The following is a 13,950-nucleotide window of genomic DNA, read 5'->3' as shown; positions in this document are numbered from 1 at the left end:
TTACAAATATTTTTCCTTCTATCACATGCAGTGTGAAGTACCTGAAAACAAGACTAAGGTTAGGATTTGCAGCAAGTTACACATAATGAATGATCATAATAAACAAGATCACCTCACTGCTCCAACAATTCTTCCAGTAAAGCGAAGGCGTGGTCGTCCTCCAAAAGATGGAGGTCTTGCTAAAAGAGTAATGCTGCAAACTCCAAGAACACCAGCAACTGAAAACAGTAACAAAATTCAACAACATGCTGAAATGAGCCAAAAAGATAGCACTAGTGAAAACATGCTGGGGCAAATAGTTTCTGGTGTTATTGATGGTTGTTTTGATGCAGGCTATTTCCTTTCTATAAAAATTGGTAACAGTGCCAACACATTCCGCGGATTAGTCTTTGTGCCGGGGCGATTTTCTCCCATTACAGCAGCAAATGACATTGCCCCACAAGTTAAAATGTATCATAGAAGTCAAGGTATAAACCTTCAAAATCAAGACATTGGTATTGATAAGCCTAATCATCTTAAGAAGCAGTTGAATGTGTATATAGGACAAGATTTACCTTCTGAGCCAATGCCAAATGCTACATTAGTACCGACTAATCAACATGCTAATCCAGATCAAACACTCAAAACTCAATCCCAATCTATACCTATATTGGAAAACCTTAGAATGGTTGAACAGGATGAGGTAATGCAAGTATTTGAAGTCGTGAATCAATCAGAAAGTCCCAAGTTAAATGCAGAACAAGGTAAATTTGTAGTTTCAGAATCCATATTGGAACCAAAAGCTAGTGAGGAAACTAGCAAAGAGTGTGAAAATCAACTAATGGACTCAATAATTCAGCCTGGTACTCTGGTTTATACTAATCTCAACAGCTCAAACGAATCGATTCAACATAATAATGTTGTCGATAAGTCTCAAGAAATGGATTTAGATCATCAACAGCAGGTTGAATCTGAAGTGGAGAAGAACAAGTCCAATCTTGGAATTTCACTTCAGCCAAAAGAGTTGGTTCAGTGTGAACTAAAGAAACTCCACTTCATTTCTCAAGAACTTCCTATAGTTAATCCAGAGATTCAGTCAAATGAGTTGTCACAAACTGGACAAGGAAATCAAGATTTTCAACCCCACCAAAATCCTCCATTTACTGAACTTAACTCTGTTGCCCAAGAATCACTAGCAGCAGAAAGTAAAGTCCATTCAAGTAATCCAATCCACAATGAACTGAAAAGTTCATCTTTTGAACTACACTATGTTGATGACATGCCTCAAGCTGTTGAATCTGTACAAAGGAAACCAAATCCTGATCGCGACCAAGTTCTGGTTACTGATGACAATCAAGTTCTGCCTCAAGAATCAATCAGTGAATCGACGGACTTTATGATGGAAAAGCAAAGTGTTACAAATATCAAGGAACTACAACAAAGTACTCATATTGGAACTGAAGTTAAGGCTGCAGGAAATCAAGAATCATCGCATGAAAGGAACTGATTCTAGTGATGAAGTTGTGTTAGTTTCACAATGCGCACCACAGCCAGAAGATGCAGACACGGAAAAATCTGATTATGCAGCAAATCCTGAAACTCAAACTAATAGCCATCCTTGAAAACTGAGTATAAGAATAGGAAAACAGTTTATATGGGACTCTGCAAGCGCGCATGTAATGTTCCAATATTTTTTTTTGCAATTATTGTTAACTATCTTACTTTATTTGTTAGTATTATCTTTTTTCGTTCAATCGATTTATATTATATACCAAAAAAGACAGGTAACCGGAACCGAAGTTCAAAGTTGCTCAAACCGACAAAATATATCCGTCTCTGCTTCAGACATATGCAGCAGAAGTGCATGCAAAAATGCTTGAACTTTAGTCATAATTGTCTAAAGTTTATTTAAGCATGTGACTTTCCAACTTCAAACAATAATTTCGAACGTAAGTTTTGCTCCTTCAATCATGTATGTCTGAAATTGTGTCTAAAATGTAAATGCTGTCCGATTTTTATATCTATAGGAAAAAAACACCATCTTAAATAAACATGTTCAGAACGCTTGGCGTCACTCCCAACTATTTGCTGCTTTACAAATGATAATTCAGTAGACCAACTTCCGTTTTTAACAAATTACAGCTCTTAAAGAACCGTTCTGAAAAAATGTTAAATATGTGCAGTACCATCTAAAGTTGTTTGGTTGTTTTGATTTAATTAAAACAACCATGCAACAGCACATGAAAAAGTTGTTAAATTTGAGAAAATAATGAGTTTGCCTTTAATTATGAGACAATTATGCCAATGCCACTGGCATCTTCCCCATCAGAACGGTCAAACAAAAGCCATTACTTAGAAACATGAATTAAAAGATGAATCACAGCAGATTATAATAAACGTTTAGCCCATGACCAGCCAATACCATAGAAGTATAATCTTGGCCAAAAAGAACAAATATCCAAGCACCAAAATTGTACACAAGAAATATTAGAGATAACAAACCAAAAAGATGAAAGAAGAAAAAAATTAAACTAATGAAAAATAAGTGACGGTTGAACACAACCATAAACACTATCTTCAAGGACTAGCCTACAGTAGCAATCTTATAATATATATCTTATGCAAACTTCGCATGCTTCCCTTTTCTATGCCGTTGCACGTGGTAGGAAGCTATCAGCAACTCGTTTTAATCAGCAGATCACTGCATAGCCACATTAGAATAGAAACAAGTATTAAAAACATGTATCTGTAGTGAATGAACTACCGCTGTAACAGACGGCACAGGGGGGGGTGAGGGCACAAAATGTAATGGATATAATTGGTCAATTGTAAAATTCATTCCTCAAGTCTATGTTAGACCAAGTTAAACTTGTAACTAATAAGTTGCTGAAAGGGTTTGGGAAAACCTGTTGTTGCTGCTGTTGTGGAGGGTAATTTCCATACCCAGCATAGCCTGCATAATAGAGATTTGGATCCTGAGCAGGTTGAGCATAACCATAGGCGGCGGCGGCGGCGGCGGCATCATATCCAGCTGTATACCCATAATAACCACCACCATTCCACTGGTTTGGGTCAGCCTGAGGCTGCACAACCTGAAGATGAAAAATCATGCATTTCAGGTTTGTAGACTAAGCTAGCGTTTAGCCATAGATTCCCAAATTTGTTTTGAAAAATTTGATTTGGGTGAAGTTTGGTTTGAAGATGAAAATTTGTTTGGAGATCAGTTTTAAAAATATATTTCCCAAATTTATTTTGAAAAAATATGAAACATGACTTATACCCACAAGTTCTAAAAACTATCACAAATACCCAACAGTACCATTATTAATAACATTCATTATATCATCGCAAATCATAGTCTTGAACATAAATAAATTTGGTACAAAATTATCATTTTTATAATGAACTACATGATACACTATCAGATGACCGAGAATACGAAGCAACATTGTTACAAAATAATAAATGGTGGGATCTTTTATAAAATACAAAAGTTTGGGGCAATTTTTAAAAAATCTAAGCTGGTTTTGGGATTTGGGATTTGAAATTTTGCCAAAATGTAAGCAAAATCCATGGCCAAACACGTGTTTGCCAAATAAAACCCAAATTTATTTTGACAAAATCTATGGCCAAACGGGTCCTAAGATTAGAGTCAGAAACCAAAAATTAACATTTAGGCACTATTAGTAACCTGCTTGTTGGAAGGACTACGACCCCATGAAAGGCGGATACTTTGTCCACCCAGCTGGGTTCCATTCAGTACTCGTAGAGCTTCCTCAGCACAACTTCTGCCATTACAACAAAGGTTTCCCATGTTAGTTACAATTGCAGTTAAATAAATATACAAACTTCAGAAGGCACATTAGTTTACCTGTCAGCAAATTGAACAAAACCACAACGTTTGCCTACTGGTATTTTCACATGAAGCAGCTGTCCATAATGTCCAAAAACCTGCCTTAGATGGTCATCCGTTACATCGGAATCCAAATTCCCGACAAATATCTGCAATCAATGTCAACCTAATATAAGCAGAAGTCAATAGAAAATTCTAGTACGTCCATAAATAAATGTACTGACAGTTGTATTAGTAGGGTCATCCTCGTTTTGAGTTCCATTGGTACTTTGATAAGAAGCTGCAAATGAAAAAGGCATCGGTGAGGGTAAAAGCGGATCAACTCTTTTATCATTTAAAAGGAATACTCCTAGAGTTTACCAAGAAAACGGAAAGAAATGGAAAAGAAAACTACAAGCATGTGTACAGTAAACCATTAAGAGCAGGCAAAAAATCATATAGACTAGATCATTTTGTGCGAGGTATTACAAACAAGTTTAAGGTTTCAAGATGAGCAGGACTAAACAGAGTACTTGGAATGCAAGTTCAGCGACGTGACCCATGATGCGGACGTGGAAGTGAAGTTGGATTCACAAGTCATTCCTAAGAAGGGGAGTTTCAAGTACCTAGGATCTATTATCCAAGGTAATGATGAGATTGACGAGAATGTCACACATCATATTGGAGTGGGATGGATGAAATTGAGACTCGCTTTCGGGGTTTTGTGTGATAAGAAGGTGCCACCAAGACTTAAGGGTAAGTTTTATAGAGCGGTGGTTAGACCTACTATGTTATATAGGGCGGAGAGGTGACCTGTTAAGAACACCTATATCCAAAAGATGAAAGTAGCAGAAATGAGGATGCTGAGATGGATGTGTAAGCATACCAGGTTAGATAAGATAAGGAATATGGATATTCGAGAAAAGGTGGGAGTGGCACCCGTAAAGGACGAGATGAGGGAAGGCATGTAAAGAGGCGGTGCATAGACCCCAGTGAGGAGGAGGTGAGAGGTTGGCAATGGGGGGCTGAGGAGAGGTAGAGGTAGGCCTAAGAAGTATTGGGGAGAGGTGATTAGGCATGACATGGCGCTACTTCAGCTTACTGAGGACATGACCCTTGATAGGAAGGTATGGAGGTTGAGAATTAGGGTAGAAGGGTAGTGGTTAAGCGGGCGTGTTTGATTTACAAGCCAGTATCATTAGTGTTAGCCTTGTATTTTCATTTTTTCATATCCGCATATTTCTTTTACTATATGTTGTTTCTTTCGCTTCGGTTATTATATCACTTTTCCTTACTATGGTTACTACTTGTTGTTTCTGCGTAAGTTGCTCCGACACGACAGTTTAGGTGCCGCACCCGTGTCGACACGACACTAGTATGGGTGTGGGTATGGGACCCGTACCGGATCTGGGCAAACAATTTTGGGTACTTTGACCACGACAGACGAAAAAATTCGAGACAAGATACAATTTGATTTCCGAAATAAGAACCAAAACTAGGGTAATTTAAAGAAAATAACACATTTTATCTAGGAAATCAATCATTTAATTATCTACAACTTGAGAATAAAAAAGAAATCCACACTTTACAAACAATACGTAAGTATTTCACAAAAATTTTATAATTTAGAGATATTTTATATTTGTATTTTTTGAATTATTATTAGCCGAATTCACGTACCCGTATCCGTACTAGGATCCATATCCCTGAATCGTAGGATTTACATCTTGAACGATCTGACCTCTGGATCCGCACCCGTGTCGGATACCCGCACTCGTGTCTGAACAACTTAGGTTTCTGCTTCCTTTTTAGTTTTTTCCTCTTGAGCCGAAGGTTTATCGAAAACAACCTCTCTACCTTCGCAAGGTAGGGGTAAGGTCTGCGTACACTTTACCCTCCCCAAACCCCACTTCATGGAATTCCACTAGATTTGGTGTTGGCATCTAAAAGAGCACTATAAGAGATAAGAGAAGACCCGATAAGCCACTATTTTTATTGTGATGGAGGTGCCAGAGCCAGCTTACGCACACCTCGATTATTTCACTGGATACTTACTAACTCCCACCAGCAAAGGTACCCCATAACTCTATTCACCTTGAGTTGTTATTGTCCTTTGATAATGCATAAAGGCGGATTATCGAAAGTAATATTATTTAATAAATCATATGGGTCTAACGGAACCCCCAAGAAAAAAGCACCTGATATGAAAATTCAAGCATACATAGAAATTTTCTTTCATTGGAACCCCAACGTAAGTTGTCCAGACTCGAGTGCGGGTGTCCAATACGGGTGTGGATGGATTTGGAGGTCGGATCCTTCATGTTCTAAATTTTAAGATTCAGGGGTGTGGATCCAGGTACGGATATGGGTGAGGAGGGGTTTTGGCAAAAAAAAATTCAAATATCTAAAAACATAATTATAAAAATGTGTCTAAATTATGAAATATTATGTGAAAAACTTACAAAGTTTTCCGAGTAGGAGAAAATATTGATCAAGAGAGAATCCGAGAAGGAAATAAAAGGAAAGGACTAACATATAAATTTTTATCTGCCCTATATTCCATTTTCATCAATTTCACTATAGTTTTTGTTTTGATTTCAGAAATCATTGTAATCTATCTTGAATTCCTCGGAGTTACTTATCTTTTGGTATGTGTACTACAGTCAGCTAGTTTGGGTATGACAGGGCCCTGTTCCGTCAAGTATTTTTTCAGTTCAACACTCCTAAAGGCATGTAGATATGCACATGTGCAGTTAGTATGTTTTTATATGTCAGCTTGTGTTAGCCTTGTCAGCTTTCCATATTGTACAGTTCTTATCAGCTATGCTTATGCTTGTTCAGTTTATCCGTTTATATTCATGATTAATAGATTATCAGCAAGTTTATGATGATAGACACTTAGTGTCGGTTATCCGTCGCGGCCCTAGGCTAGGTCGTGACATACATGCCGTCAATTTTGGTTAATGTACCCAAAATTGGTTGGCCAGATCCGATACGGGTCCCACACTCACGTCGTATCGACACGGTGTGATACTGAAAGTGAAGAGTCCGAGCAACTTAGGCCCCAATAGTGTGCATACTCTGTACTCCATAGTAAACATATTTAGCGGTATTAAGTGGTCGGCAAGCAATACAAAATCAATATTCATATTTCTTATTAGATTCAAAATACCAAAAAAGTGAAGAAAAATATCGAAAATACAAAACAGTGAAAGAGCAGTTAATCAATAATAATACTTTTCAACAGGATTTGAGCTCATGACATGAGCCTAGCACATATCATGTTTGTTACTATTTTACCATTTAATCAAAGTTCTTGGGGCTTATCAAACCATTACTTCAAATTATCTCAGTATCACTAATATAAATATGCAAATCAGATTAATATTTTTTGACAAAGAACAGTTCATTAACATTATAAACTCGTACCCATCAAACACCATCATATAAATTGGGACAATTGAGAGATAATGTGGGAGAGACTCCTTCAGCCTTAATATCCCTTAACAATTTATAACTCTCCACAAACTCTTAACAATCAGGGAAAATAATAAAAAGAAAAAATTTAACATATTAGTGGTAAAACTAACTATACAAACTTCAGAAAAAACAAAGAAACAGAAAGAATTTTGGACTAGAATCTGAAAATCAAATATAAAACTACATACAGCCACATGTGGAATATACACAGCCACAAGCAGAAAGAACCATGTTAAGTATGGTGTACCAAAAGGGACATGTTATGGCTGCATTAGCAGATGATAGTGAGTGGGAACTCCCACCCCTCTGTTGCCGATATTTTGAACAAGAGGTCAGGAGGTACAACAACAAATAATTTTGATAAGTATTGTAAATGAAAAAGATTTAAGAGATGGATGGATTTTGATAAGTATTGTAAGTGAAAAAGATTCAAGAGATGGATGGATACAGGACTAGGTAACTTTATTTAGGAAGTGAGACTGCGAGGAAAGCTTAGAGAAAAACTGATGATTAAAAGGTCATTCGTGGCAGGCTAACAAGATATGAAGTATAAAATGGCTGATAAGTATAGATAAAATAATCTGATAGAAAGCATAATGGAAAGGGGAAAGAAACTGGAAAAAAAAATTAATGCCACGAGGATCCGACGTAAAGGAAATTTAACCACATTTAAATGAACTGACCTACACAACACCACGTCCTAAAGGTACTCATTTCGGCTGAAACAAGCTCCAGGCTCCGAAATGACAGAGCCTTCCGTTTACCCTGCTTCGAGACAACCGGAGGTTTATGAGATTTAAAATTTCAAGGGGTGTCTTTAAGTAATGGTAAGGAAATTATGCTGTAAGCTGGTGCTAATCTTCAAGGAATGAAAGCAAACATAACAATACTGTTTAACCAAGTCAGGCCAAAACAACAAGCACTTGCACCCAGACTAAACCAATATCATCCTCGAGCCATCAAAATTCAACTGTCAAAACACATAATGATCAAATTTACAAGAACAAGATTCAAAACCTAGGAATGCACAAGTAATCAACTGCAAGCTCGATGCAGTTCTTAACAGCTCTAAAAGATATCCATGTAGACCAGTACAAGTAACGGGATTGGAACATACCTTGCACCTGACCAGCTACACTATTCTTGTTAGCTGCAGGACCTATCCGCATTGGCCTAGTGGAGCAGAACTTCCCATTCATCTCAGTCATAGCACGCAATTGCTCACTTTCATCCCCGAATTTAACAAACCCATAACCCTTTGTGCGCCCAGTAACCCTATCAGTCACAACCTTGGCACCCTTGACTGAGGGGTAGCTGGCCCTGAAGGTCTCCTGAAGCATATAATCAGTAACATCAGCTGCCAAGTCTCCAACAAAAATCGAGTATTCAGGACCAGTATCTGAACGTTTTTTACCCGAACCAGGAGATGCCCAGTTGAGCCTAAAGGGTTGCTCAATATTAGGCATCAAGGTGCCATTATATGCTTGTAGGTTCTTTTCTGCAGCCGCGTGACTAATAAACTCAATAAATCCATAACCCTCTGATTGTCCAGTTTGCTTGTTGCGGATAACTTTAACAGAGACCACCTGCATAAAAAACAATTAAAACATTCATACAATCACCAGAAAACTGAAAGAAAAAAAGGGAACGCATATTCAAATGGCAGAAATACTATAATCCATACATCATGCGCAGCAAAAGGCAAGAATAATTAAAAGGGAAAGCAAGAAGGTTTTGCCATATGTCTACATGAATGTAACTGAAAGATACAATTGCACAATCATTAAGCAAGCACAACTTCGCACTTTTCATAGCCGAAAAGGCAGATGAAGCAAAAGTCAAGGAAACTTTACAATGTACAATTACAAGAAGCATCCACTAATCAGCCCTGATTTGCAAAGTATGGCCAGTGTTGTCAAAGGCACGCTTAAGCCCTGAAGCTAGGCGCAAAACATGTTGAACGCTTCGCCCTGCTTAGCGGGCGCTTCAGTGTCGTCATCAAAACTCTAAGGCATACTTTTCCTTATCAATGAGCATAGTTTTGAAGAGGCGACACAAAAAAAAAATTGACATTTCTCTTTATCATGGTTTTTTTCAATTTTCTTTGTCCATATATTAGTTATTTATGCTTATAATTGTTAGTCTTGGACTCCACATACATATTTGTATTTTCCTTCATTTACGCCTTTCTTCATTAAAACCCACACTTTATTTGCGCTTAAAGCCCCAAAGGACCTTAGAGCTTTTTTTGCAATTTTCGCCTTTGATAACATTGAGCATGGAATTCCAATACCAAACCATATGTGTAGTTGTCAAATTGTAACAGTAAATTCAAATTTAAAAGAAAACAATAGAATAGTTTATGGAGTGTTAGCTCCCTTTTCATAGCCAACCGCACATACTGCTGACGTTCACTGAAATGCTCAACTATGTAAGAAACAAATTCTAAGTTTCAGAACAATTGCCTAACATCTTGCAAGCTCCCTAAAACCTATGGACTGACTTTCTTGCAAAATTGAGATCACAGCCAATGGCCTATAGACTTTAGTGTGTATGTGCTCAAGCCAGAACCATGTTTCAGCCATAGCACTCAAAGTAGATTGAATATCTTATCTGAGCACTGATTTAATTGAGACCAAAGTCTACAGACCCCACAATACACAAGGTATGTTTTATACTACCAAACCCCAAGCATTTTCTTCAATTATACCTTTCTAAGCTAATTTTATTATCAAAGCAGTTATATTGAGGCACTACCCAGAGAAGTTAATTTGACTCTGGCACACATAAGGAGAACTATACATCTTTCACCATAAATATAATACAACTCAATGCATATAAACTACACTTTAAGTGTAACACGTTCAAATTAAGATTTAAAACAGTGGGTACAAAATACATCTAAGCATATGAAAGCAAAAGCAACTATATATATACATATAAACACAGATATCCATATACACACACACACACACTCACACACTAATTCTCGATAACAAAAAATAGGGAGAATGACCAAATTTGCCCCTGTACTACCCAATATTGAGAAACTTTGCCCTCCCTTACAGGTTTGGTCATATTACCCTGCTGTTACGAAAAGTCTCTTTTTTGCCCTTGACCCCTTACGAAGCTCCAACCTGAGGGTAATTTTAAACCATAATAAAAAGTTGAGCCATAAATTTGGACCTTTTTACTTGAAGAATTTGCTAACATCACGGGTATGAATGGACCAAAAGTGTGATGGAGGAGAAAATTGAACTATTTCAAAAATTTAAGGGCAAAATTGGACCTTTCCCTAAAAAGTATCCAGTCTTTCCACTATAACACTTCCTACTTCTTAACGCAAATTCTCAGCAGCCACAAATAAACATATCTAGATATCAGCATCCACAGATTTCCTGTCACTTATTTTCTAGTAATATAACGTGGAAATTCTTTTCTTCAAACAAAGAACTTGAACGTAACACAAACATTCGTGAAAGAACAATGACTATGTATTGCGCCGAAATTTCAGTATATATTGTATACCTCTCCAGTATGAGCGAAGCAGTTATGGATGTACTGTTCATCCATCCAAAACTGTAGATCTCCGATCCAAAGGCTCCGGATTTCATCGGCACTCGTCGGTTGAGCCGTCGCCCTGTACTGAGTTTGTTGTGGTTGTTGTTGTTGCTGGTAATAATAGCCAGATTGCTGCGGCGGAACCTGGTACGACGTCGGCTGCTGCTGCTGTGCCATCCACTGTTGTGGTGGCTGCTGTTGTTGGTACTGTTGTGGCGGAGCCGCCGCCATTGGTTGTGGAATCATGGAATTTGCTGGTTGCATATTGTTCAAACCCTAGATGGATGGTGAGAGAGGAGGCGGAGGGGGACAGAAGTACGTATTATGTAGTGGTAGTGCGATGCCACAAAAAGGATACAATTTTGCCCCGTGGCTTTTATTACTATTTTTTGGAGATCATTAGTTTTTACCACTTTTTTCTTTTTTTGGTTTGTTCCAAAAAAAATATAAGTAATATTTTTTGTTTTAAAAATAATTAAAAAATAAATTCTGTTTCTATATATAGTGAAATAATTTACATAGTTGTTTTAGAACACAAATTTCAAAATTATTATTTCTTGTTTCACTATAGTTAATTTTTACTCTGATTTTTTTACGCGATTAATTAAGGTCAAACCTTGAGATAACTTGAATTTGTAATTCTATTACTATATAAGATAAATCAGTAGGAGAAATAGAGAAGAGAAGCAGAGAATGAGCATTAGCCACTTTGTAGTGAAAAAAAAAAATTTAGGGTCAATATCTCGACGTGTAAACTATTGAACAACTTTGAGTGTACCTTTGATTTTCACATCCTTTAGTACCACTCTGAAAATTCATGGGACGATATTGGCAAGTCTTACTGTTTCATTAGTAACCTGCAACTCATTTTGAGTATCAAGTATCAACAAAACAAAAACACAAGTTCAAGTGAAAACATGAACAACTGAAGAAAAAAAACATAAACATAAACAAATTCTTTTCTTCAAATGAAACTAATTGAAGTGCTCTAGTTTTTACTAGATAGCTATCCCGTTTTAGGTAACTTTATCTCTAAGGTATTTTTCTAAGTTCGTAGTGCTTGGATATAAAATAATAGAGTTACTTTTGTCACACATAGATTGAAGCAACCGCATCTAGCAAAGAGGGTGACTCCCGATAAGGTTCTAATGGGTTCGAGATTTATATATAGCAATCGAGAATTTTTTTAGATTTATGTATGGATAGAATCTGAGATTTACATTTAATGGTGCCGGGACGTGCGGTAATTCTGTTTGACTATAAATTCTACATTTCAGCATAAGAAAGGAAAAAGAAACAATTTTAAATTCACATAAGGTCCTTAAGAGTGAGTGCTACGGTTGTGATATTTTATGGATGTGCTTAAGAAGAATACAATTGTTTATGGGCCTTAGGGCGGTGTGATTTTATGTCAGGAAGTCTTGTAATGAGCTTTGGGTAAGAATCGTAGTGTTCTGACAAGGAGAAGCGTCAACTTAAGGGTCAGAAGAAACTCGGAGAAAAACAAAATAGGACAACTTGGTAGTAGGCTAGACCAGTATGGTAATGGTATGCTCGGTTCTTTTGGGTAATTATGATGGGGTGAGACTCTACATATGTTTGGGTGACCTGCGTGGCTTGGCAAAGATAGGGAGATTCAATTATAATAGCTCGGTTATGTACAAATGAATTTTGAAGAGTCTTGATGGTTTATATCATGGTTCGAACCAAATATTTTTCTACCGGTGTGGGGGATATGTTGTGTATTGTGATTTCCTCCTGGAATGAAGCAAGAGAAGGTTTCTAACTAATCGGGTATGTAATTTGTTGGTGACTCAGAGTTGATAATGAAATTCTCGTGCTTTTCACATGATCGTGCATGAAAGATGTGTTAGTTATTCGAATGCTAGAATTGGGATCAGTTATGATGATTCATGTGTCCTATGAATTTGGAGACTATGAGTTCTTAGAAGCATATTGTTTCAGGGTTGTGGCCTGGTTGAGGTGAGTATTTTATTTAAACTCAGTGGAGCACTAGTTGCGTTAATTATTTGTGATACCTATGCGCTATGAGTGCGCATATATGTATGGTTTGAGCCCATATGTGTGCGTCGAACAAGTATTCGTACTCAGAAGAATTCCTAGGCTATGATATGCTTAGAGTTGACTATTAAGCGTAAAGTTATAATGTTTCTCATATTCGTACCTTTATCGAGAACTATTTGGACTGCATTTGAGGTTACAAAGAGACTAATTCCCTGAATAAATTAGGTAGTTACTATTTCTGCATTAACTTGTCGATTTGAGTGGTGGTAGCACACTTTGCACCTGCCTATTCTATGGCGTGATATTTATACCAGTCTAGGAGTATGAGAATCTTAATTCATTTATCATATACATGTGTACTTGTTTGATTTCCCTTGTATGATATGCTTGGATTGGGGGCATGTGGCAATGCCATGCGGATTATATTATTAGCACGTGAGTTGTCCGTGTGGATCCATATACTGATATTATTGGCACGTGAGTTTTCCGTGTGGGTCCAGATATTGATACTATAGCACGTGAGTTGTCCGTACGGGTCTAGATATTAATATTATAGCACGTGAAGTTGTCCGTGCGAGTGATGTTAATGCGAGCTCTAGAAGAGCTGGTTACTGTTATTAAATTTGTGTGTCTTGGTTCTACTATATATAATGAGTTATATCATTGCAGATGTGGTGGTACTTTTTGAACTCGCAATATAGTTCTCTTCTTTGAGACATTTTTTATTTTTGGGTACACGGGTTGCGCAGTTGTGGCTTGAATTATATTGGTATGGCATGTTTGTGGGATGGTTGTGTTTAAAAATATAAGGTCATTGGGCCTAGAATGTGTGCTATCGGATTTGATTACGGTATATTTGGGATGATGACATCGAAAGTCAGCTTAGAAAGTGATTATGGTTCCGGTTGGGGCGAGAGAGCTCTATGACTTGTTGATCTAATAATTAGTTATGAGATTTCGCGTGTTTTTTTAAATATCAGCAGTGTACGAAGGTTTTGGAACGAGGTTTAGCTTGATATGGGGCTTAATACTATTACTGGGTTAGTTTGAAGTAGTTACTGTGATCCAAAATG

At 37.2% G+C, this 13,950-nt stretch overlaps 1 protein-coding gene across 1 annotated transcript; it reads right to left on the bottom strand.

Annotated features, from left to right (window-relative positions):
• Positions 1-2,344: 2,344 nt before the first annotated feature.
• LOC107776430 (polyadenylate-binding protein RBP45-like) lies at positions 2,345-11,201 on the bottom strand. Its single transcript, XM_016596324.2, has 7 exons — positions 10,820-11,201; positions 8,409-8,877; positions 4,057-4,112; positions 3,851-3,981; positions 3,671-3,767; positions 2,886-3,071; positions 2,345-2,680 (listed from the first exon to the last, which is right to left on the bottom strand). Exons 1-7 carry the CDS (start codon positions 11,114-11,116, stop codon positions 2,678-2,680), a joined length of 1,239 nt encoding a protein of 412 aa, XP_016451810.2. The 5' UTR covers positions 11,117-11,201; the 3' UTR covers positions 2,345-2,677.
• Positions 11,202-13,950: the final 2,749 nt, after the last annotated feature.

Source organism: Nicotiana tabacum, chromosome 14 (assembly GCF_000715075.1).
Source record: "Nicotiana tabacum cultivar K326 chromosome 14, ASM71507v2, whole genome shotgun sequence".
NCBI classification, from domain to species: domain Eukaryota; kingdom Viridiplantae; phylum Streptophyta; class Magnoliopsida; order Solanales; family Solanaceae; genus Nicotiana; species Nicotiana tabacum.
This window is presented reverse-complemented; position numbering and strand designations above follow the sequence as displayed.